Source organism: Achroia grisella, unplaced genomic scaffold, assembly GCF_030625045.1.
Source record: "Achroia grisella isolate CSIRO2021 unplaced genomic scaffold, CSIRO_AGI_Agris_v1 utg257, whole genome shotgun sequence".
Classification (NCBI taxonomy): Eukaryota; Metazoa; Arthropoda; class Insecta; order Lepidoptera; family Pyralidae; genus Achroia; species Achroia grisella.
The window spans coordinates 1,032,003-1,059,416 of NW_026712747.1; the positions used below are offsets into that span (position 1 = coordinate 1,032,003).

At 34.0% G+C, this 27,414-nt stretch overlaps 1 protein-coding gene across 2 annotated transcripts; it reads right to left on the bottom strand.

The window, feature by feature from the left end:
• Positions 1–6,629: 6,629 nt before the first annotated feature.
• LOC131842857 (cytochrome P450 6k1-like) lies at positions 6,630–26,881 on the bottom strand. 2 transcript variants are annotated; one of them, XM_059191424.1, is made up of 10 exons: positions 26,863–26,881; positions 22,571–22,727; positions 21,524–21,724; positions 19,089–19,241; positions 16,867–17,051; positions 16,059–16,210; positions 15,148–15,266; positions 14,314–14,422; positions 13,469–13,708; positions 6,630–6,872 (listed from the first exon to the last, which is right to left on the bottom strand). In XM_059191424.1, the coding sequence occupies exons 2-10, from the start codon at positions 22,724–22,726 to the stop codon at positions 6,691–6,693; spliced, it is 1,497 nt and encodes a 498-aa protein (XP_059047407.1). In that variant the 5' UTR covers position 22,727; positions 26,863–26,881; the 3' UTR covers positions 6,630–6,690. The 2 variants fall into 2 exon arrangements, with proteins under 2 accessions (XP_059047407.1, XP_059047406.1); XM_059191423.1 differs by having other exon boundaries at positions 26,850–26,871.
• Positions 26,882–27,414: the final 533 nt, after the last annotated feature.

Here is a 27,414-nt window from a genome sequence, read left to right on the forward strand (position 1 = left end):
GTATAAAACAAAGTCGCTGTCGCTGTCTGTCCGTCCCTATGTATGCTTAAAATTTTAAAACTACGCAACGGATTTTGAATCTGTTTTTTTTAATAGATAGAGTGATTCAAGAGGAAGGTTTATATATATAATATATGTACACCCGTGCGAAGCCGGGACGAGTAGCTGGTATATAGTGAAACAAGAAAAATACTCGGAGAACGGTGATTTTTTTAAACGACTATTTTAATGTCAAGTAACAGACAATTGTACAATAACAGAACTATAAATTTAAATACAAATCTATATAAACAAATAAAATTGAATTGTCAGTTAGTAATTACAAATTTTCATGCAGGTGGGGTACCTGGGGGCAGGTGTTCGGCTGGTTAAATAAAGTCCAAAGTAACGAATAGATGGATGGAGGGAAGAAAAGGTTAGACTTTCATAAGTCGACTTTGACTTTATCGCTTAAAAAACTGCGAACACAAATGGGCTACTACAGATATAACTTGGTAAAATGGGGTGTCACTTCAAGGGAGGCTTGCTACTGTGGAGCGCCATCCTAGACTATGGCTCACCTACTGTCCTGTCCTTTGTACTCATCATCCTACCCAAAGAAAGAGCTACAAAATGCAACTGATGTCCGAAAGTCATCGCTACTTTCTGGGGAAAGTGCATTTAGTTGCCATTGAAAAGAAAGAAGAAAATTCAAATTAACAGCTTTTCACTATATGTATATTAATGTAGATACGGTAATTACATCAAAAGATAATTTTTTGACTCTGCCTATCTGTTTGTTCTTATTAAAGTCTGAAACGACCGCACCGACTTTGACGAAACTTTCACTCGCAGATAGCTAATGTTCTGAGGAGTAACGTAGGCCATTTTTATTTTCGAAGTTTTATTTATTTTAATCGAAAAAAGTTCCCTTCCACGCAAACGAAGTCGGGAGTAATAACTAGTTTTGAATAAAAAGATATTTGTTATGTCAATTACGACACTACATGACGTCTGTTTTTGTAGTACGGCTCAAGTATATGGACCAGGGGTCGGCAACCTGCGACTCTTTCGATATGAGCTGCGGCGATTTACTCCCATACGCAAATACCTACTCCTGTATTATAATCATCATCATCATTCAGCCCGGAAGACGTATATTGCTGCACAAAGGCCTCCCCCAAAAATCTCCACGACGATCGGTCCTGTGCTGCACGTATCCAACGCCTTCCAGCGATCTTAATCAGATCGTCAGTCCACCTTGCTGGAGGTCTTCTACATCTTCCGGTCCGCGGTCCCCCTGCCCCAATGGCCATCTGTCCTACATGATATGTCTCATGCTACTTCAGTTTCGCAATTCTTCGGGTTATGTCGGTCACTCTGGTTCTTCTGCGGATCTCCTCATTTCTGATACGATCACGCAGAGAAACTCCGAGCATAGCCCATTGCGCTCTGAGTGACTCTGAGCTTATTCATGTGGCCTATACTTGGTGACAACTGTTCTGTGCCGTAAATTCTTTCGTTTTGAGACACTGCGGAAATTTGGACTAAATGATATATTTGCGATTATTGGACCTGGAGCTTCCCGAACGCTGCTCATCCAATTTCTTAAAATTGGACCTACCTAGCTGGATACTAAATATATATATCGAATGCAGAATCTCCGATTTTTAAAACTCTGGTATTTGGCATGATTTTCGTCCCGAACGCTGCTCATCCAAGTTGGATTCAACGATTGACCTATATCTTAAAATTGGACCTACCTAGCTGGATAGTTTGCCCTAAATATATATAGTGATCGACAATTTCGAATGTAGAATTTCCGATTTTTATGTAAGTAAGTACAACTGTAGTATTTGGCATGATTTTCGTCCCGAACGCTGCTCATCCAAGTTGGATTCAACGATTGACCTATATCTTAAAATTGGACCTACCTAGCTGGATAGTTTGCCCTAAATATATATAGTGATCGACAATTTTGAATGTAGAATCTCCGATTTTTATGTAAGTAAGTACAACTCTAGTATTTGGCATGATTTTCGTCCCGAACGCTGCTCATCCAAGTTGGATTCAACGATTGACCTATATCTTAAAATTGGACCTACCTAGCTGGATAGTTTGCCCTAAATATATATAGTGATTGACAATTTCGAATGTAGAATCTCCGATTTTTATGTAAGTACAACTCTGGTATTTGGCATGATTTTCGTCTTATCCAAGTTCATCTTAAGACAGACTCCTATGCTATATTTTACTTTTATTTACTCCTATATTATAGCAGTTAGCTTGTTTAACAAAGTATATATAAAAATCCAAAATACGCTTCTCCGTTTCCATAATATAACAATTATAACAAATTAATTAGAAACAACACACAAACTAATGGAATTTTAAGCAAACGATACAGAATAGTTACTTGCCTCGGATCCCGAGCTCCATAAATATCTGAAACTAAAACAACAGGCCGCTAAGTAATCGAGATCGAGGCCTAAACAAATACATTATAGAGACAGACAGTTATACAATTACGTAAGGGCTATTACGACCCGGCCCGCTCTGTACCCAATGAAAAGTTGGGCCAAGAAATTTTCATAATAATAGTTGGTCGAATTGAAATCTGCCTATTAAGTTTTTGGTTATATCTCTTGTTAGCTTCATACTATATATATTACAATATATAACAATATATATATTACATAGTATAAAACAAAGTCGCTGTCGCTGTCTGTCCCTATGTATGCTTAAATCTTTAAAACTATGCAACGGATTTTGAAGCGGTTTTTTTAACAGATAGAGTGATTCAAGAGGAAGGTTTATATGTATAATACATGTATACCCGTACGAAGCCGGGTGGGTAGCTAGTTAAAAATAAAATTGATACTTGCGTTAATATAAACTATTGCTCTTATGAATATCCTTGATATCTTGTCCCTGACGGACCTAGACAACTAACTCTAAAGAAAGGGCGAGCTTCATTACATCTTATATATAAAATTCTCGTGTCACAGTTTTCGTTCCCATACTCCTCCGAAACGGCTTAACCGATTCTCATGAAATTTTGTGAGCGTATTGAGTAGGTCTGAGAATCGGCCAACATCTATTTTTCATCCCCCTAAATGTTAGGGGTAGTCCACCCCTAAATTATTTTTTTATTTTTTAGACAAAATTTTTAGTTTCTATTTTTTTATGATACAACATACAAAAATACATACAATCCTAAATTTTCACCCTTCTATCATCAACCCCTATTTTTTATAGCGTTATTAATTTATATGGCAAAACAACGTTTGCCGGGACAGCTATCAAATAGTATAAAACAAAGTCGCTGTCGCTGTCTGTCCCTATGTGTGCTTAAATCATTGAAACTACGTAATTTTGAAGCGGTTCTATAATTTCGTACTATTTCTGTTGAACATTATATAATCGTTCAAAGCCCAACAAGCTGGTGTAATGTATTATGAACTGACGGTAACTGTTTGCCATCGCGTGACATTATCAAAATGCCAACCAGTCAAACTCAGTCGGTACCGCACAGCAATTTGTCAGTCATTATAGTAAGGGATACGGCATGAGGATATGCACCCTCATCTTTTCTTTGATAATGAGAACATTTTTATGTTAGACTAGCTGTACTCGCGACTTCGTCCGCGTGAAATTTAACTTTATTCTTCTGAAATACATGTAGCCTAAGTTACTCCTTATTACATCAGCTACCTGCCAATAAAAGTCTCGTCAAAATCGGTCCAGCCATTTCAGAGATTAGCCGGAACAAACAGACAGACAGACAAAATTGTAAAAAATGATATTTCGATATTACCGTATTTATAATATATATAGTAAAAAACGATTATTTCGATATTACAAACAGACACTCCAATTTTATTTATAATTCCAATTATATTTACAGCCTCGGTGGTCTAGTGGTTTAGCACACCGCTTTTCCATCCGATGGTCGTGGGTTCGATTCCTAGCACGGTACAAACATGTGTATTCATGAGTGTGATTGTTTGTATCGGTCTAGGTGTTTTCTATGTATAATATGTAGTTATTTACAAAAAATGTATCCATGTATTTATATCAGTTGTGCTTAGCTTGGGACTAGATAGCGTTGTGTGAATTGACCAGAGATATTTGATGACGTCCACGTCGCGATATTCAGACAGCCCAAGAACCTCGAAATGAAATACCACATACGAGGGAAAGAGTATAATGATATCAAAAAATGGTGTTACAAAATACTGAATAATATTTTTTTTTTTCGGACTACTCTAATGCTGTTGGCCGTAGCTGGCCTTTACAGCTTTACCGGACGTTATGGGGCGAGTGCAGATGGCACTCCAAACCCGCGGAAGGACTTATGGAGCGGCTGAAGGCCAACTCCTGCCTGACGGATACGACTTTAGTCTGAGGGCACCACTAGGGGTTCGAATCTCGGCCCAGGCCGTCGTAATTTCGATCCCCGTTTGAATTGGACGGGGGATCGATCGGAGGAGCGCCCGGGGACGCCGGTGTGGAGCGCCCGGGCGTGTGCAGGCGCCCGGTTGAATGCGCGATATTGTGTCTTTGAGGTCGTCGTCTTCGCCGGCGAGGACGGTGTCGTGTGTGTGTGTAAAAGTGTGGTCGGGGTGGACCACTGAATAATAAAATTTTACAATCGTGTATATCAATCGATGAAAACGAAATATTATCGAGTTTCAGAAATGTAACAGCGCCGTCTAGTATTCATTTCGGAACTAAATTACGTAAACAACATTTGCATTCTATAGATAATCATTGTGAGATATATAACCTATTTGCTACATTATTTACAATCTTCCACCGCCAGTTAGAATCGCCAAATCATTATTCACCTTTAAAAAACTATACAAGAATTATCTATGTACTATTTAACCTATAAATCTTACGGCAACGTAGTTGTATATATATTTAATGTTTATTATTTATTAATGTTATTTTATTCTATTTTGTTATCTCTAGTATATGTAATTGGTTTGTATTTATTAGTTGTAATTTTGTTTTAATTATTATCATTAATATTTAAAATAGTGCCCTCTCTCTCTCCCCCCTTTTATATATATATTTTTGGTGCCACTGAAAACCAGCTGTATGTTCACCTAGGACATACATTAAAGCTGAGTGGAGCCATTTCAGTGCATTATTGGATGTAAAAAATGTTTATTTTATGTTTATTTTTTAATTATGGTAAATTAAGTTTAATTATATGTACATTTAATTTGCTCTTTTTGTTCGTTTGTTGTTTATATTGTATTTTTACATTGCACTGAATAAAATATTTTACTTTCTTTCTTCTTTCTTTAACAGTACTATTTAATTATACAGATACTATATTTATAATTAATACATACTAGATATAGTGGTGCCCTCAACAATATTATTATTATTATTTATATATGCATAGATGTCGTATCTTGGACCATTATAACTTACAGGAACAAGAATCGATTATCCACCATTATTTATGTGGCGGGACTCTCCTGGGCTCCCTCTGTCTCTGATTTAAATAATTTCGCTCGCTTTTAATAAATGCTCCGCGATGTTTAAATTTTTTTCCACCCCCCTCTTGAGAATTGGGGGGTAAATAATCTTAATTCTCCCCAGTCCCGACAACTCCTATATTTCACTGTGTCCCTCGGCAATAACTCTTTGATGGAAACGAATTGCGAGGGAAAAAATAATGTAGAATATATTTAGACACTTTCAATGAAATCGCAGTTGTTAGCGCTCAAGTGTTTTTGGAAGATCATACAGTATAATATAGTCGTAAATGGATCATGTCTATATATATTTATATACTAACTGTACCCGCGACTTCGGCCGCGTGGAATTTTATATTATTGTTCCTAAAATAAAAGTAGCCTAAGTTACTCCTTATTACATCAGTTACAAAATTTTGCCAAAAAAAATCCCGTCAAACTCGGTCCAGCCATTTCAGAGATTAGATAGATAGATATATCGTTTATTTATTTGTTACTAGTCACACACATAACATGTTCATAAGAATATAAAAATACATAATACAACATAAAATTTATAAAATCGTGTTATTATGTGTGTAATCTAAGTGTATCTCTAGCAATACAAAAAGGTCGAAGCTCAGCGTGGAATAAACAGACAGACAGTCAGATAAAAATGGTAAAAAATGTTATTTTGGTGTATGTACCGTATTTATATTCATATGCATGTAGTAAAAAACGGTAATTTCTCTTAGAGAAATAACATTTCTTTACGTTATGCATGTTGACGGAATTTTTTTTGGCAGGTAGCTGCTGTAATAAGGAGTAACTTAGGCTACTTTTATTTTAGAAAAATAAAGTTAAATTCCACGCGGACGAAGTCGCGGGAACAGCTTGTTTAATAATACTTAAATATACATACATTTTAATTTGCGTTTTTGCTTTTGTTTCTATTGTAACCAGTGAATAAATATTTTTTCTTTTATGTTTATTTAAAGGAAGAAAATTTATGTTCGGTGTAACAAAGTACATATAAGTACCAATATTAGGATCCACTTTCTATTCATTCAATATTATTTTAAAATATAACAAATTTGTTTTTCTTTAACATTTATTACAAAATCAATTAATAATAAAATCTAAATTTACTTATTAAACATACTCAATGTCATTTGAGACATCGTTTTGTGTTAGTTTACATAACTTATTTCATTAGTTATACATTTCTTCCCTAACATTAAACGGGTCTCTTCCTAGGCACAAACTCCACAGACATCACCTGTCCTGGCATCAAGAACATGCCCTTCTTCTCTATCTCGCATTCATCAGGCTTTGGAGTATTGGGTAATGGCCGTACTTCGAAGTTTAGGAATATGGCAGCCATAGCTTTGCGCATTGTTATGTATGCAAATCTTTGACCTAAAAACAAAATTTTTTATCACAATCAAAACTCGTAAAAATTAAACTAAATTTAAGGGGTTAATAATAATAATAATAATACCAGCTGCTGAGTTTCACCACCGTACCACCCGCCAGAAACTGAAATACCATCCTGATCATCTGGATGAATGACGGTCTTCCACAGTGCGGTTTTCTAGAAACTTTTTGCCTCGCACAACCACATTATGGAATCACCTTCCAGCAATGGTATTTCCGAACCGATACGATATTGAAACCTTCAAGAAAAGAGCTTATTCCTTTTTAAAAGGCCGACAACGTACTTGCAATTCCCTTGGTGTTGCGGGTGCTCATGGGCGGCGGTAATCACTTACCATCAGGTGAGCCGCATGCTCGTTTGTCCCCTGTGTTATAAAAAAAAATAATAACTCTTATTGTGCATAATATCTTATTTATAAAATTTTCGTGTCACAGTTTTCGTTCCCATACTCCTCCGAAACGGCATGACCGATTTTCATGAAATTTTGTGAGCGTATTGAGTAGGTCTGAGAATCGGCTAACATCTATTTTTCATCCTCCTAAATGTTAGGGGTAGTCCACCCCTAAATTTTTATTTTTTATTTAAAAAAAAATAAAATCTTTTCTTTATCTTTCTATTTATGTCCCTACCGTCCAGTTTGACTAGCTGCTTCAGCTGTGAAGACTCGACAAGAAACTCAACTAGTACAAATGTCCGAAACGGCTTGACCGATTCTTATGAAATTTTGTGAGCATATTGAGTAGATCTGAGAATCCCCCTAAATGTTAGGGGTGGTCCACTTCTAAATTTTTTTTTATTTTTTAGACAAAATTTTTGGAAACTAAAAGTTTTGTCTAAAAAATAAAAAAAAATTTACTTCAGCTGTGAAGACTCGACTAGAAATTCAACTGGTACAAATGTAAATCAAATGTATTTTTATATTAATACTAGCAGACTCGGCCATGCGTTGCTGTGGGGAAGGCAATGAAATAATATTGCGACTATAAATTAAGATGTAAGCTATCTTTCAAGATGCATCAAATTGCACACAATATGCAAATCAAATTTGCAATCGGTTCAGTAGTTTAGGAGTCCATCGCGGACAAACAACGTGACACGAGATTTTAAAATACAAAGATTATTTTTTAATCAATTTCAATCTTTATTATATTTTTATACTAGCTACTGCCCCGGCTTTGCACGGGTAGGTTTATATATATAATATATTTACGTATACGTACGTAGTTTTAAAGATTTAACCATACATAGAGACGGATAGACAGCAACAGCGACTTTGTTTTATACTATGTAATGATTAATTATTATTTATCAAATCTGTTTCAACCTAGAAACTTCCTCAATAAGTGACGTCAGAATTACTGATATTTTAAATAAATCTGCGAATAGGCGCTAATATCAAATAATGAATATCAATGACCTTCATTTACATATATATTACAGTAATGGAATTTCAGGTCCTGACGTCATTATTTCTTAAAATATCTTATTCATAGTCCAGTAGAATTTAAAATTATACATGATGTGACCAGTTTTGGCGCAATATAAAAAAAAGCCACAAATATATAAATAATAATAAGTATTGTACTGTAATAAGTATTTGAGTTTATGGGAAAGGGATGAAAACATTAAAAAAAGGGTTGAAAACCGCTTTCTTTTAAAACTCGATAATAGTGAGACATATAAAAAAATGTTTCAAATAAAAGTTGTAGAGAACAAAAATCTGCACAAAACTCTTATGATTAGTATGAAGTGTAATCGGGTTCACCTGGATGAAATTTTAGTCTATGTATTATTCTGATGCTATATTATTGTAAAGTTTCATCAAAATCCGTGCAATAGTTTTTGAGTGGAAGAATAACAAATATCCATCCATACTTATAAACTTTTGCGTTTATAACAGCATCCTGAGCATGATTGCGAGCAGGCTGGACTGTGCGTATAATTACTGTATGCCAGGGGCATCATTTGCACAAATTATTAACAAAATTAAATCTACTAAAATGAATAAAATGACCACAGTTGTGTTATTTTTTGGTAATAGTATTAAATTAAATAGACAGGATATAATTAAAGGTATTCAATATTTGTTACAATTGAATGTATATAAGATTGTATTGTGCGCTCTTCCTTATACAAGTAGCCATTATCATAAAAAAATTAACAATAAGGTACATTACCTTAATAATTTATTACATACATTGACATGTCGTCATAGTGACGTTTTTACATTTTTTGACACTAATAGTTTTATTAGTGATTTTTATTTGACAAAAGATACAATGTATCTTTCTAAATCTTCTAAGAATAAAATAGCCACTTTAGTGGCTTATAATATTGACTTCATGAACAGTTTACATGGTAAACTTCAATATAAAAATTGTGACATAACAAATGATTCTATTAATTTTTGTTTAAATAGTGATATAAGTAATTTGACTGCAGATTTAAACTGCTAACAAAGACAAAGGGAAAGCAATTAGAATTGGTAATTGTTCATCAGAACATACAAAGTTTTCCCGGCAGTGAATTAATTATACAATTATTTTTGGAAAAATACAATATTGACATTATCTGTTTCACTGAACATTGGCTTAAAGAAAGCAATATGATGTTCAGTTTAAATAATTATAATGTTGTCAGCTGCTTCAATAGAAAGTCAGTTAACAGAGGTGGGTCTATGATAATTGCAAGAAATAATATTAAAGTAAAGGAACGTGCTGACATTGTTAGACTTTCTATTGAGTGTTGTACAGAAATCTCATGTATAGAACTAGATAATTATATACTTATATGTGTTTATAGGCCTCCTAATAGTGATTATAATGTATTTGAAGAGGTGATGGAGGATATATTAAAAAAAGTATTTAATAGCAGTAAAAAAATCATTGTGTGTGGTGATTTTAACGTTGATATTCTTTGTAATACACCCACATGTACAAAAATTATTAGTTTATTTCAGTCTTTTAATTTGAGTAATGTCTTTCAGGAACCCACTCGTGTAACCGCTACGACTGCTACTTGTCTTGACAATGTTTTTTGTAACTGTGAGTATATTGAAAAATTAATAATAAATAAACTTCCTTCGGATCATTGTGGTCAAGTTGTTAAGTTTAGTAATCGGACTAAAAAAATACCAATAATAAAAGATCAAAAAGACAAATAAATGCTTACAATATTAATAAATACAAAAGCACGGTTAAATATAAATTAGACTTAGAGTTACAATCTGTCAGTCTTAATAATCCTGATATTCTTTACACCAAGTTAATTAGTCTTTTGTCAAAAGAATACCAGAATATTTTCAAGAAAAGAGAATATTGTGTTAAATCTAAATTTACAGAATGGGCAACAGTAGGAATACTTAAAAGTAGAAACATTTTATTTGATTTATATGATCAAAAAAAATATAGATTTGATGACAAATTTACAACTTATGTGAGAAATTACTCTAAAATTTTCAAACAAGTTTGTATTGCAGCTAAATCTAATTTTATAAATAAACAAATTAATCAGTCCTCTGACAAAATTAAGACCATCTGGGGAATTATAAACAAAGAAACTGGACGGTCTGAAAAAGCCTGCAATCAATTCTCATTAAATTATGACAATAAGTTAATAACAGCAACAAAAGATATAGTTCATATTTTTCAAGATTTTTTTGCTAATATTCCGATTGATATTACATCTTCTCTAGACTCATCTCCAATTCGAGCAAAAACATTACTGGAGGCTAATGTCAGCCCTTGCTCTTTAACATTTAAATTTTCACATGTCAGCCCTTTTCATGTCATAAAAATATTCAAACAGTTAAATTTAAAAAATACGGAAGATCTCTGGGACATGTCAGTTAAAGTAGTTAGTACATTCATAGATATTGTTGCTCCTTATCTAGCTACTATTTTCAATAAATGTGTTGATAATGGCGTGTTTCCTCAATTAATGAAATTTAGCAAATTAATTCCACTCTTTAAATCTGGAGATAGATTTGAGCTAGGCAACTATAGACCAATTTCTATTTTGCCAGTTCTAAGTAAAGTATTTGAAAAGATTATGTTTAACCAAATGTTAAAATACTTCAGGGATAACGGACTGCTTCACAGTCAGCAATATGGTTTCACTGCCGGCAAGTCTACTACTGATGCAGGTGTAGCGCTTATTACACATATATTCGAATCATGGGAAAACTCACAGGATGCTCTCGGCGTTTTTTGTGACTTGTCGAAGGCGTTTGATTGCGTAGATCATGAAACACTTTTGTACAAGCTCAAACATTATGGTATTAGAGATAATGACCTAAGTCTAATGAAAACTTATCTAGAGGATAGGGTGCAAACTGTAGATATTGATGGTGTAAAGTCTAAGGGAACTAATATAAAAATGGGCGTTCCTCAAGGTTCAATATTGGGCCCATTTCTCTTTTTAATTTATATAAATGACCTTCCCTACATGGTAGAGAAAGTTGCAGATATAGTGTTATTTGCGGATGATACTTCGTTAGTATTTAAAATTGGTCGCCAATGTAATCAATTAGACGATGTAAATTATGCTATCTCTGCTATACTAAATTGGTTCACATGTAATAATCTATTATTGAACTCCAACAAAACTAAGTGCATTAAATTCACGCTGCCTAATGTAAAACAAGTAAATACGCAGCTATTGCTTAATGATGAAATAGTAAATTTTGTTAATGATACAGTTTTTTTAGGAATAACAGTGGACTCGAAGTTACAATGGGGGCCCCATATTTCAAAATTAGCCAGTAGACTTAGTTCTGCTGCTTATGCAATTAGAAGGATAAGGCAATTAACAGACGTGGCGACGGCAAAACTTGTATATTTTAGTTATTTCCATAGCATTATGTCATATGGCATACTGCTATGGGGTAAAGCTGCCGATATAAATACTATATTTATTTTACAAAAGAGAGCCATACGTTCTATTTATGGTATGGGTTCTAGAGAGTCATTACGTCAATGCTTTAAACAATCAAATATCCTCACCGTTGCCTCACAGTACATTTATGAAAATATTATGTATACAAGGAAAAACTTAGATAGTTTCAAGAAACTTAAAGACTGTACAAGTAGAAACTTACGCAATAAAAATAAGCTAATTTTACCTAAATGCCGTCTACACAAAGTTAGTAATTCATTTTATGGTAATTGCGTAAGATTCTATAATAAACTGCCAGAGTCTACGCTAAATCTTACAGAGAGGCAATTCAAATCTTATATTAAACAAATGTTATGTAAAAAAGCCTATTATAAGATAGATGAATTTATAGATGATAGCAATATATAGCAAGAATAAGTTTATTTGCGGACAACGTTATAATTTTAATTTTCATACTGCTTTCTTGATATATGATAGCGTAGCGGCTTTTGTATTGATTGCCGCATGCATCCTTATGTAAAGTGCGAATACTGTAACTACCATATAGTAATTTTTGTAGCTGTGACGTGGTCGTGTGGAATGAGTAGTCATGCTCACTAAAATGTCCAGACATGTGGCGGCGTGGTGGGCCGGGTCAATGGGCTCCCTAAAATATGGTCGAGCGCAGTGATGGCTGGCTCATCCGTCATACTCGTGAACGAGTGCTGCTTGTAGGGACTGGTCTGCTCTTATCACTACGACTGATTTAATCTTATTGCATATTTATATTTGACCCAAAAATTAGTGCTTGTTGGTAGTTTGTATTCACACGTTTCGACTTGTAAATGTAAACTTACAAGGATTATTTAAAAGAGCAACACACAAGTTTCTTGCTCGTTCTTCTTGTGATGAGACAGCTTTCCGAACGAGTGGTAGATAAAAAACAAATTGTTATGACTATTCAAAAGTGCTTAAATTAAGTTTATTTGAATAAATGATTTTCTATTCTATTCTATTCTATTCTAATCACTGCTGTGCCATTTCCAATGGAATGGTACAGCGGTGATTTTTTTTGATATTTTAATTTAAAGTAATATTTATTTTTGTTGTTATTTATATTTAATATTTGTTTGTGTAATTTAATAGTTTATAAATCTATCATAAGACCTGTCATTTTGTATGGATCTGAATGTTGGGCCGTAAAGGGGATGGACGAAAGGCATGTGCATGTGGCAGAAATGCGAATGTTAAGATGGATCTGTGGGGTTACCAGGAATGACAGAATAAGGAACGTGTATATACGAGGAAGTTTGAAAGTTGCGCCGGTTATAGAAAAGTTGCGAGGTAACAGATTGAGCTGGTATGGGCATGTTATGCGGAGGAATGAGGACCATGTCTTATGGAAAGTGTATAATATGTAAAGGGAGGGGACGCCCTAAGAAAAGATGGATGGATTTTGTGAAAGATGATATGAATAAAAGAAGAGTATGTTTAGATATGACGATCGATAGAGAGCAGTGGAAGAGAATGACATACTGCGCCGACCCCAAATAATGGGATAAAGGCAAGGCAATGATGATGATGATTTGTTTGTGTAATGTCTGTACGTACTAACATTAACTATAAGAAAACTGTAATATTATAAAGATACAGAATAACACACGCGCTGTGAAATTAAATAAATCATATTATGAAGTATTACCAATGCATATCCTTGGACCCTCGCCGAAGGGCATATAGGTAAAAGGCTCTGTGCTTCCGTAGAGGAACCTCTCAGGGTCGAACTTCTTCGGCTGCGGGAAGTATTTGGGGTCGTAATGCATCCCAATAGCATTTACGTACACCGGCGTCCCAGCGGCGATGGTCAGGTTACTGTCTATCTTATAATTGTTTACAGCAACACGATCCAACCATCCCATAGGGGGATACTTTCGGAGAGTCTCTGTAATTTAATCAGAGGTATTGAATTTACGAGCAATTTTAGCAGAGTATTGGAAAAAGAACATTTGAACCAAGGTACACTTTGAATGTGGTCTGCATTTTTTTTTTGTAACGAAGGGGACAAACCAGCTTACGGCTCACCTGATGGTAAGTGATTACCGGCGACGCAACGAAATTGCAAGTGTTTCAATGTCGTATCGGCGAAATGTATCTACGTATCTATATCAGTAACTTTATGTCCGATGGTCGCGGGTTCGATTCCTCGCACGGCACAAAATTTTGTATTCATTATGGTAAATTAAGTTTAATTATATATACATTTTATTTGCTCTTTTTTTTCGTTTGTTGTTTATATTGTATTTTTTACATTGCACTGAATAAAATATTTTTCTTTCTTTCTTTCTTCTTTCTTTCTTTCTTTCATGAGTATGATTGTTTGTATCGGTCTGGGTGTTTTTCTATGTATAATATGTATGTATTTACGAAAAAAAAACTATGTATTTGTATCAGTTATCTAGTACCCATAACACAAGCTTTAGCTAGCTTAACTTGGGTCTAGATGGGAATTGTCCTGAGATTATTATTATATTTTAATACAATACATACCATCAATGACACAGTTCATGTACGGGAGGCCGTTAAACAAAATGAGCGAATTCAATTCTTCTTTACTATACTTTTCTGTAGCCTCCAATATTTCTTTGTACAGTTTATCCTGTAAAAAATATAATTATATAGCTATAGCTAAATATAATTATAGCTTTTTGCGTATTTATAAAAATTAGTTTAAGATTAAGTATTTTAGGAGTTTATTCGGAACAAAAAATTGTGACAAATGATTTAACTTGATGCGGTAGGGGCTGGGGAGAAAGGATTGTTAATATTTTGTACATTTTTTATTAGTGATTGTAAGGACGACCTCCACACGGTACCTACTGGAAAACATTAACTTACTTCATACTAATCCTTATGAGATTATCCTCTATGAAAAAAGAAAAAAAACATTCTGATACGAGTCTGATATGCATGTATTGTAAATATAAAACTTCAGGAAGAAAATTATAAAGATAATCATATTAAAATCAGACGAAAATAAGACCTAATTTTGTACGATTTAAAGTGATAGAATAGAATTGAATAGAATTAGAATTTAGTTACAATTTAATCACTGCATATACATAACACTGTCGCTGTCTGTCCATCTCTATGAATGCTTAAATCTTTAAAACTACGCAAGTGGTTTTTTTTAATAGATAGAGTGATTCAAGAGGAAGGTTTATAAGTACAATACATGTATGTATGTGCAAAGTCGGGGCGAGTGGCTAGTAGATTATAAAAGAATAAATAATAGAATAGAATTGAGCAGAATTGATTTAGAATCTAACTCAAATAATATACAATTTAAATAGAAACTTAGTATAGATATAGAAACTCAGATACCTGTATATGTGGTTGATGAGCAACCTCATAAGTCATAAACGTGAGGGCTGATGCTGAAGTATCGAATCCACCTTGAAGAAATATAGCTGCCTGGGATATGAGCATGTCCTCACTGATCTCTGAAATAGTGAAGTGTATTTTTTTATGGATGTTATTGATATAGTTCACCTGTCTGCGCTAACGGAATCCGCTGGAAGAGCGCCAGTGGAGGATGATAAGCTGAACACGAGGTCAGGTCAGTTGGCCCATTGTGGCAAATTCATCAGGTATTTATTATGATGATTTCTAAGAGGAACTGCATGCAGATCAACCTGATATGGTACATTGCTAGCAATGGGATTATTAGTCCACATTACTAAGAAATCACTTCCCACCAGTTGAATGTATTAGATACTGCATTTTGTCCATCTATCCCAGAAATATCTAGATTTTATCTCTTTTTCGAAGGTGGTTAAATTTAAGTTTATTTGAATAAAGAATTTTCTATTCTTCTCCTTCTTATGAAAGAATGATATAGCTATCTATATATATATAACTCAAAGGTGACTGACATAGTGATCTATCAACGCACAGCCCAAACCACTGGACGGATCGGGCTGAAATTTGGCATGCAGGTAGATGTTATGACGTAGGCATCCGCCAAGAAAGGATTTTGATTAATTCTACCCTATATAGGATAAAATAGGGGATGAAATTTTGTATGAAACTTTGTCAATTTTAAACCGATCAAGCTGAGTCTTTGCATGCATAAAGCTACTATGACATAGGCATCCCCTAAGAAAGGATTTTGATAAATTCCACCCCTTGAGCACGTATCTTTAATCGCGCGACAACCTATAGTCCACGCGAGCGAAGCCGCGGGCGGAAAGCTAGTTGTTTATATGATTGTAATCAATATATTGATTATATACCTTCGTTATTTTTCTTAGAGTCCTCCTGTATTTTCAACAATGCATCAAGCAGGTCTTTCGTCTCTCGGCCGAGGTCACCTTTCCGCTGCTCTACCATGGCCCGGTACACTTTCTTAAGATAGTCCGTTGCAGATTTCGGAAAGAATGAAAATCTACAAAATGACAAAACAATAGATTTTTTCATAGCTTAGGAAACAAACGAGTTTGCGGCTCGCCTGATGGTAAATGATCACCGCCGTCGATGAGCACCCGCAACATCAGGGGAATTGCAAGTGCGTTGCCGGCCTTTTAATAAGATAGGCCCTTTTCTTGAAGGTTTCAATATCGTATTGGATCGGATATATTTCAAAATTTAGTATTATTGTTCAAACTGGAAATTCAAACATTCATTTTTTTATTCCAGCTATTCTAAATGTTGTTGGCCGCAGCTGGGTTTTACAGCTTCAACGAACGATAAGAGGAGAGTGCAGATGGCACTCCAAACCTGCGGAAGGACTTATGGAGCGGCTGAAAGACAATTATCGCCTGAGGGTTACGACTTTAGTCTCTGAGGGCACCGCTAGGGGTTCGAACCTCGGCTTAGGCCTTTGACTACCCGTTTAATTAGACGCCCAAACACACGGAGGCGCGGAAATGAATAAAAATAATATTTTCCGTTTGACCATATAAACTCCAAAAAAATCTTAAAACATCATTAGGAAAATCATTAACATAGCCATATACCGTAAAATAGTGGAGACTGTTTAATGGTATATGTGCATTTTTGTTCTCTAAATTATAATTATGTATACACTTATGTATTAAATACCTGAAAACGTCGACAATTTTCGGGAAGAAAAATATGCTAGACCACGCCAGGCCTCTGTATATGCTGAATTTCATGAACTCCTTGGTGATGTCCCGCAAATGACTCTTCCCGTCCAGGGTGGCGTCGCTGGTCACGCCAAAAGCAGACGTTCCGATTATATCCGTAGTATAATCCGAGTACATAGCCTGTAGTAACATTTTTTAACTGTCGGGTTTAGTTCACATTCGTCATATTCGTGAACGGGTGCTTGTAGGGACTGGTCTGCTCTAATCACTATGACTGATTTCCTCTTATTAATTGTTTAACAAGTTGGTTATATATTCAATATTTTTTCTATTTGAGTATTTAATTGAATTAGTGCTAATTGGTGGTTTGTATTCGCACACTTAAACTTAAAAATGTAAAGTAATAATAAAATTATTTAAAAGAGCAACACGCAAGTTTCTTGCTCGTTCTTCTTGTGATGAGACAGCTTTCCGAACGAGCGGTAGATTAAAAAAATTTAATGACTATTCAAAAGTGCTTCAATGTAAGTTTATTTGAATAAATGATTTCTATTCTATTCTATTCTATTTATATTGTTAACAGAGGGGGGCTAATAATGTAACTCTATATGAAATCGTTTCTGTTGAAGTTGTGATGCGATACAAGATAATTTCAATTTTAAAATGCGATTATGTAAGATCGATTGACGGCAACATAAATCATTTCTATCGATAAAACACTACTATGAAGATGCCACGGAATATTGGTAAGTATTATTCTAAATAAAGGTATTTACTCTCGACGTTTTGACTAGATTGCAGCAGTGTGGTCACGAGAGGTAAATCTTTACATAGTATAAAACAAAGTCGACGCAACTGTCTATTCGCTTACATCTTTTAAATTACGTAACGGATTTTAATTCTGTTTTCAGCAATAGATAGAGTGATTCAAGAGGAAGATTTATATGTATCATACATGTGTGTTATAGTATAGAAAAAGCCGAGGAATTCAAATATTTGTAGTGCATACAGGTATGGGTAATTTATCATAAAATTATTCATGATAAGACACGGTTGACAATTGTACTATATTTAAATATTAAAATAAATAAAATGCTAATTTGTGTTATTATACAGACTCTTCAACTGCACAGAGTATCGGTTATTTAGCATAAAATTATTCATGTTAAGACACGGTTGACAATGTAAATACAATATGCTTAACTTTCGATGGTCGCAGGTTCAATTCCTCACACTATGCAAATGAATATCTTTTATTGGTCTGGGTATTTTCTATACATTATGTATGTAAGTACAAATAATAATATTTAAGTATTTCTATCAATTATCTATACTATATGCGCTGTAGAATGGTACTGATGACAGTTGCCTGTATTTGTAGACTAGAATATTCCGGCTGGGTTAATTTTAAGTTCACAGTTATTAATGATTTAATATATTACGAAAGTGGTACAGTTAAAATACTAATAATCTAGGAAAATTATAAATTAAACACGATGTGACCAGTTTTGGGCGCAATATACAGTATAAAAATTAGTCCACAAAGACAAAGTGAATAATAATATTCAAAAAGAAATTTTAATTCAAGCTAACGGGAAAGGAATGAAAAAATAAAAAAAAAAACTGTTGAAAAACGCCTTTTTTTTCAAAATAACTCGATGACGGTAAGAAATATGAAAAAATGTTTTAAATAAAAGTTGTAGAGAAAAAAATTCTGCACAAAACAGGTCCTCTTCATTTTTTCATTATCTGCTGTTGTTTAGCCACAAAAATTGAAAAAATAATTAACTAAAACTAATTTTTGTGGTAGTAACTAAATTTATAAATCATGGCAACTTTCAAGAGTGAAACGAAATGTTGGTGAAACTGTACACATGGTTTAGTAGGCATCTATTGCCAAACTGTTCACATCCTATGTGGTTGTAGATATGCATAAACAAAATATTAAATTTATAAGATAAAAACATGCTCCTAAGAATATCCTTCAATTCTTGTCCCTGACGGGTCTAGGTAGCGATTTTGAAAAAGGGCGAGCACAATAGATCTATGTAGTCGCAGTGCTACAGGTGCTACACATCTGACAATAGCCCAAACAATCCAATAAAAAAAATAAAAAAATTAGTAGGCATGACATAAACATAGCTTGGGACAAGATGGTACTGTGTGTATTATCTAGCATTATTGTTATTAAAATTTATGATAAGATCTGGGACTTACCCTCAGGTTGATTGGTTCATGTTTATTAATTTCGTTGTGTATACGTTGAATTAACTGGCTCCCCTTTTCAGTGACCAGACCGTTCAGATGCTTGAGTTTTGATGAAGTGAACACTGGAGTTAGGCGTTTCCTTAAGTAAGTCCATACAGGGTCCTGAGTAGAGAAATACATTCATTAATTTATAATTTAAGAGCCGTACTCTTGTCGAAGCTCCTGCAACTTCCCATGATCCATCATCCTCTTTAATATTGATACGACACGACTCCTATTCTGTGTTTAATTTGCCTGATGTAACCATGGACCGACGATCTGGTCAAGATCGCTGGAAGGCATTGGATGCAAGCAGCGCAGGACCGATCGTCGTGGAGATCTTTGGGGGAGGCCTATGTCCAGCAGTGGACATCTTCCGGGCTGCGATGATGATGATGATGATGATGAACCATGCCTTGGCCTTCCCCCCCCCCCCTCCCCTCTGTCCGTCTATTAGATAAACAGGAATGTTTGTAAGTATGGATGTTTGTTACTATTTTACGCAAAAACTACTGAACGAATTATTATGAAACTTTACAGAAATATAGCTTATGCATCAGAATAATAGGCTGCCGAATAATACCGCGAGCACAGCTAGTAATTTTCATAAATACATCGTATCAAGTGTTTCAACAATTTCCCTTGTCTATTTGTTCGATAATAGTGTTCAATAAATAGTTTTTTTGTGTGTAACTGGAATAATAGAGAGGCTGACGGCCCGCCTAATGGTAAGTGGTAACCGTCGCCGTATATATAGACATCACATTATCACGTTATCAGTTATCACCTGTGATCATAATGCGTTACTCAAAGACTAAGTTATACCTATATATTCCCTTCACCTTTTATCGGACTCTCATTTTAGAAAGCAATAGATTTACAAAGTTAATATTAGTAAAATTGGTGTTCAATATTTAGAAAGAACGTTACAAATATTTAATAATAATAATAATAATAATAATAATAAACTTTATTGGCCAATAAAACACTTTTACATTCAATACACATTACGGCGAGTCTGTATCGTGTGGTTCAGAGGATATCATTACACATAATTGATATGTTAGGTGCTCGGCTGACTTTAATGAAACAACTTAACAATATCATGCAACACTTATGGCGTTATATTACAAAGTATATATATAATAAATAAATATCTATAAATAGTAATAAATATAAAATATATTAATACATACAATAGATATACACATATTAAGTACTACTGAGGCTTTATGTAATTAAAATTCGGTTTGAAACAATTTCTCACATTGATCATAGTCCAGACTTATTAAAAAATCTTTTATTTTTATTTTGGCTTGAGCTAGAGAACATTTATTTCAAATATTCATACATTTATTCTACCTACGTACCAGAAGTACGAGGACATATAGCAAGAAATAAAGCTGAAGGTATTTTCAAACAAACATTATGCAACTTTAAATTGAAACCGACTAGAAAACAACTGGTACATTTTGTTTTTTAGATTTCTTACCAGTTCTTCTCAACTGTACAGCTACTACAGTACAGCTGGTAAGAAATCAAGCCTAACTAAACGATAGCGATATAAAATATGACGTTTACTACACATACAAGTGGGCGTCTTTCACCTATTAGAGGCCCAAGGCACATTAGGATAATGGGGCCCCTACGACTATAGTAATAAAGCACTATTTTGTTAGAATAGACATAGTCACTTTTGAACTATAACTCTTCAGAGATATGGGGATGCCCTACCTTCAAAATAAACCAGGCAAAAATAATTAAAAAAGTCGTTATATAATGAGGAGTTGAAGTTCTTGCTAGAGATTTATAAAAAAATTAAAAAAAAACGAACAAATTGACCATAGTTGGTAAGTATTTGTTAAGACTGATTTTTAGGTGAGAGTAGTGCTATCGGTTATCGTTTGGTAATAGAGTAGGGACTAGACTAGACTGGGACTGGACTAGACTGAGGACTGGATAGACTGGGGACTGGACTAGACTGGGGACTGGACTATCTGGGGACTGGACTATCTGGGGACTGGACTGGGGACTGGATAGACTGGGGACTGGACTAGACTGAGGACTAGACTAAACTGGGGACTGGACTATCTGGGGACTGGACTGGGGACTGGATAGACTGGGGACTGGACTAGACTGGGGACTGGACTAGACTGGGGACTGGACTAAACTGGGGACTGGACTATCTGGGGACTGGACTATCTGGGGACTGGACTATCTGGGGACTGGACTGGGGACTGGATAGACTGGGGACTGGACTAGACTGGGGACAGGACTAGACTGGGGACTGAACTAGACTGGGGACTAGACTAGACTAGGGAGCCCCAATCAATCTCTGGGCCTTGGACACGTGCCAAGTGTGCCCAGTGTACACAAGTGGTAAAAATTGGTAATTAAGTACTTACTTTCACAGTGAACAAATTCAGTTGTCCAATGGGATCTGAGTTCCCGGAGCTCAAGAACCTGTTTCTGAAGTTATCAGCATCCTTGACCAGAACTCTTCGTGCTATCTCGGGACAGTTAATCAACAAAGCCGGGCGCCATACTAGCCATAGACCAACATATGGAGAGTTGAATCGTTCGTATATCTCTTGCAGCCATAGTGCCTAAAAACATATAATAAATTAAAGTACGTCCATAAATAATTAAAATTATAATAGTAATAATATTATAAATGCGTAAGTTTGTAAGTATGGATGTTTGTTACTCTATCACGCAAAAACTACTGGACAGATTTTGATGAAACTTTACAGTAATATAGCTTATGTATCAGGATAATATATAGACTACATTTTTATTGAAATTTAATGCCGGTAAAACACGGGCACAGCTAGTTTAATATATAATAATCTCAGGACAATTCACACAGCGTTATCTTGACCCAAGTTAGGCTAGCTAAAGCTTGTTTTATGGGTACTAGATAACTGATACAAATACACAATTTTTTTTCGTTAATACATAATATACAAAGAAAACCCAGGCCGATATAAACCATCATACTCGTGAATACAAATATTTGTGATTTGCGAAGAATCGAATCCGCGACCATCGGACGTAACGCGGTGTGCTAAACCGCTAGATCACCGAGGCCGTCAAATATTTTTCCGCACCTTAAAAAACTCTATAGTTAAACTTACATAATTTTTAGATAAATTAATCAACTATTTTTCATTGTATTTACAAAAAAATATTATATTGTATGGTCAAAATCAAAGATTTTTCCACATGATAAAAAAGTTTAACCATTGTTAAACTTACTTAATTTTTAACTAATTTAATCAACCTATACTATTATTTTCTATTACACTTACAAAGAATATTATATTATACGGTCAAAATTAAAGATTTTTCCAAACCATAGTTAAACTTACTTAATTTTTAACTAAGTTTAATCAACCTATACTATTATTTTGCATTATATTGACTAACAATATTATATATGGTCAAAATACCGGATTCTGTCGCTGCAGGAAGGTTAGACTGCCCAATACAGGATGCGGCGGGAGATGAGGTACGCCTCGCTTGCTCCAATACTGAGATGTATGCCTCCAATATAAATATAGCCAAACAGTGACTGCGCACAGTGCTATTATTACGTAACTCAACATTCTGAAATAAAAAAAAAAAATTAAAAAAAAACTGACGGTCGCGGGTTCGATTACTCGCACAGTACAAACATTTTAATTCATGAGTGTTAATGATACTTTGGGTGTTTTCTATGTGTATTAATTGTGTATTTACAATAAAAATGTATTTTGGTATGTATCAGTTGTCTAGAACCTATAAACACTGCTTAGGTTTGACTAGATGGCGCTGTGTAAATTGTAGTAGGTTTTTGTTATCATTATACATGAAATATAATAATATATTAGTATAGAAATATATAATGATTTATAATGTGTAACTGTTTGTTGACCTAAATATTTGAAAAAAAAAAAAAGTAATATAAGAAATGCGTGAAATTAATCTACATCAATACAATACATAAACTTCCAAAAATTATCCTAAGTCATATTTGGAAATATTAACCCTTAAATACAAAAAAAGTTAATTTTAATTTGAGACTTCTTAAACTTACTAGCTGACCTCGCAAACGTAATTTTGTCATATAAACTAAAATCGCTATTAAAAAATGGGGCTTGGTGATATAAGGGTGACAATTTAGGGTTGTCTGTATTTCTAGGCACATTTAAAAATAAAAAGTATAGTCCAAAAAATAAAAAGAGGTATAAAAAATAGATAGCCGATTCTCAGGTCTACTGAATATGCATATAAAATTTCATAAAAATGGGTCAAGCCGCTTCGGAGAAGTATAGTAACTAACATTGTGACAAGATAATTGTATATATAAAAAAAAATCAAAAAACATTTTCCTCTTTTTCTTCAGTCGGGTAAAATGATTAGGCGAGAAAAAAAATGCGTAATTTAATAATTACCCTATTATAACCTCTCAATCTTATTAGACGTTTTCAATTAAAACCAATGATAAAACATATCTAAATATACATATATAACTCAAAGGTGACTGACGTAGTGATCTATCAACGCACAGCCCAAACCACTGGACGGGTCGGGCTGAAATTTGGCATGCAGGTAGATATTATGACGTAGACATCCGCTAAGAAAGGATTTTAATTAATTCTACCCCCAAGGGGATAAAATAGGGGATGAAAGTTTCTATAAAACTTTATCAATATCAAACCGATCGGGATGAGACTTTGCATGCATAAAGCTACTATGACGTAGACATTCCCTAAGAAAGGATTTTGATGAATTCCACCCCTAAGAGGATAAATTAACGCGAGCGAAGCCGCGGCCAAAAGCTAGTGTACAATAAATTTGAACTGAACCTACTGTTTAACGAATTATTATATATTATCATACAAGTTGGGACCGAGTGATCACCCGTGGACACTTTAAATGAAATAAATCTAGGTGTTAAATAATGTCTACCGCAAATTATTGTACATTAAAAACATATTTAAAAATAATATACGTAATTAACAATAAAAAAAATGCCGGTCCCTATGTGAGAAATAAGTTGTTTCAATGCGATCTTCAACGTTTTAAGGAAATTATTTCCTTAATCTCCAGATGCTGCAGTTTTTATTTAACTGAAATGGCTAATAATCTGACGAACAACCTGATTATAGATGCGAAACCGGTTATTAATGAACTTTTCGGTATTACCTATCAATTAACCGCATTTTATGCGGTACTGTTATAACTTCCGGTTTTTCGTGCTAGTGCGGTACAAGATCGCGGCCTGTAAACGGTGACTCAGACAAAAAGGCATTATACGAGCAGCCAAGGAACAGAACGGACGAGTTGTATAATAGTTTCAATAGCTAGAAGCCAAAAAAGATTGACCTCAAATAAAAGGATAATTAACTTAATGAAAGAAGGCTCAACTTGTAACTCCAAAAGACTAATAGCTCAAAAAATACCAAGCCACTCTCAATTCTAGTTATTACACCTACACACGTGACAATTGCACATATATTATATATATATAAACCTTTATCTAGAATCACTCTATCTATATAAAAAAACCGCTTCAAAATCGGTTGCGTAGTTTTAGAGATTTAATACATAGGGACGGACAGACAGCGACAGCGACTTTGTTTTATACTATGTAATCATGATAATTTACTAAACACAGTTTAGTATTAGACCTAACGAGTTCTTAATGAACTTATTAAGTAATATACTATTTAACATTACTATTATTTCATTCATTCAAAATTTAAGAGCTACGCTCTTGTCGGTGGAGCTCTTGCCAGTGTCCGCGATCTTCCATCATGCTCTTTAATTCTTGATACGACACGACTCCCATTTTGTCCTCAATTTGTTTGATGTAGCTATTCCTTGGTCTTCCCCTCCCCCTCTTTCCTTCTATTTTCCCCTCAATAATAATTTTCATGAAATCATCGTGCCGTATCAATTGCCCTAACATTTTTCCTCGTCTATTTTCTATGGTGTTCAATATTTGTCTTTTTTCTTTTACCCTGTGTAGTACTTCTTCGTTTCTTACTTTATCCTTCCAGCTAATTCTTTCCATCCTTCTCCAACACCACATTTCAAAAGCCTCCAGTTTGTCTCTTTCCTTTTGATTTAATGTCCACGTCTCACACGCTATTATTACTACATAGATTTAATTACGAACAGACCACCTTACCTATATCACAGATAATATAATATTACATACCTATATTTAATTGTAAACAAGAGTATTTCTCTACAAAAACTTATAACCAACTAATCTATCCACCCGGCTTCGCACGAGTGTACATGTATTATATTCATAAACATCTGCTTCTTCCTTATCCCATTTATTTGTGGTCAGCGTAATATGTTTTTCGCTTCCATTCATCCCTGTTCGCAGTCATCGCGTTATTTACTTCCTTTCTTACCATTATCATCTTTCACACAGTCCATCCATCTCTTTTTTGGCCTTCCTCTGCTTTTATAACCATCCACATTCATATGTAACACCTTTCTTAAAATATTATCCTCGTTCCTACGCATTACATGTCCATACCATGATAGACGATTACTCTTCTTATTATATTCATAAACGTTTCTCTTGAATTACTCTATATATTGCTACAAACTGCAATAAACGTATTTGGTTAGTTTACACCAAACAAACAGCGGAAGGGACTTTATTTTTATATATGTAAAGATGAATATAGCAGTATAAATAATTATAAATGTATCTGTTACAATGAATTAACTACATTGGCTTATTTTAAATAATAATGTTATTGGTTGTAGCATAATTTTATACAGTCCACAGTCTTCTTTGATAAATAGGCTATTTAAAAATAATAAAATTATCAAAATCGATCCATCATTTGATCCTCACAAACTTTACGTATTTACAATATTACAATTATACAGATATATTTCAAGACTTATAGACCAAATATGGCGTTTAATATGGCAAATAAGTCTATTTAACCGCTAGACCACCGAGGCCGTCAATGAAATTATACATTTTATGTAGAATTGATCATGATCATATATTTGTAATATTATGTACTTATGCAATAACATAAGTAGTTAGTAATATCCAAATTTACAATGTATACCTACTTCTTTTAAACTAATAGAATAGAATATAATAAATTAGAGTAGAGTAGAGTAGAACAGAACAGAACAGAACAGAACAGAACAGATCAGAATAGAATAGAATAAAATAGAAAATCATTTAATCAAATAAACTTAATTTAAGCACTTTTGAATAGTCATAACATTATTTTTTACTTATCTAATATTATTAAATAATGAATCCGCCAATTTCAAGCGACTTTAAATAATTGGAGTATGACTACGAAATGTAAATTCATGAATTCAGAATTCAAAAAATTCAAAATTCATAATCCAAAAATCATTTATTCATGTAGGACATTTTAGCCGCTTATGAACGTCAAGTTTTTACATTATAATTTTTTTCCCTACCGTCCCGTTCGGTATATAGATCCAATTGAGAAGAACCGGCAAGAAACTCAATTGAATTACTTTTTTTTTTAAATCCAGTTATTTACAATGCATAGGTATTTATATAGGTGTCTATGTCTAACATTAAATGAAAATCCCGAACATGAAAACTATTGCCATGCACGCTCGTCATTCGATAGTTTATATTGATTTGGATTTTCTATGTATATTGAGTGCCGTATACATTTGATATTGCAAGGAAATAAATAAATTACTATTATAACTTACTTCAATAACTTACCGCACACGTGTACAGCTAGTTTCTTACTAAACAAATGATAACAGTGTGGTTGTTTTTTAAAATACTAACCTTTGTGCCTATTCATACAATAGTATGTAGACATACGATAAAATTACAAGGAATGATATCCAATTTTAACTGCTTTATCATTCAATAAGATGTTATTATATATAATGACAACTTTGGTAGTGATTTAATACATTGCTTCGCATTACAATGGTCGTGGGTTCGATTCCCGCATATTTGTATTAGATAAATAGTTTATAAATAGTTTATTTAGAGGTTAGAATATTGAAATTCAAATTAAAAAATCGTCCAGTTCAGTATATAGATCCAATTGAGAAGAGTTTGAGTCGGTATGATTTCTAGTAGTGGTTCCCAAATAGATTGTGCTGCGTAACACTTCAAAAAAAAAACCCTTACGTAACGCTTATTGTAGCAAACACACTAATATCTAGACACGCGGTAGCATGTCAAGCCGAGTTTCAAGTAAACTGGCGAGCAGCACCGTGTGTATGTTTACACGAACCATTTGGAGCCACTTTTGACCCC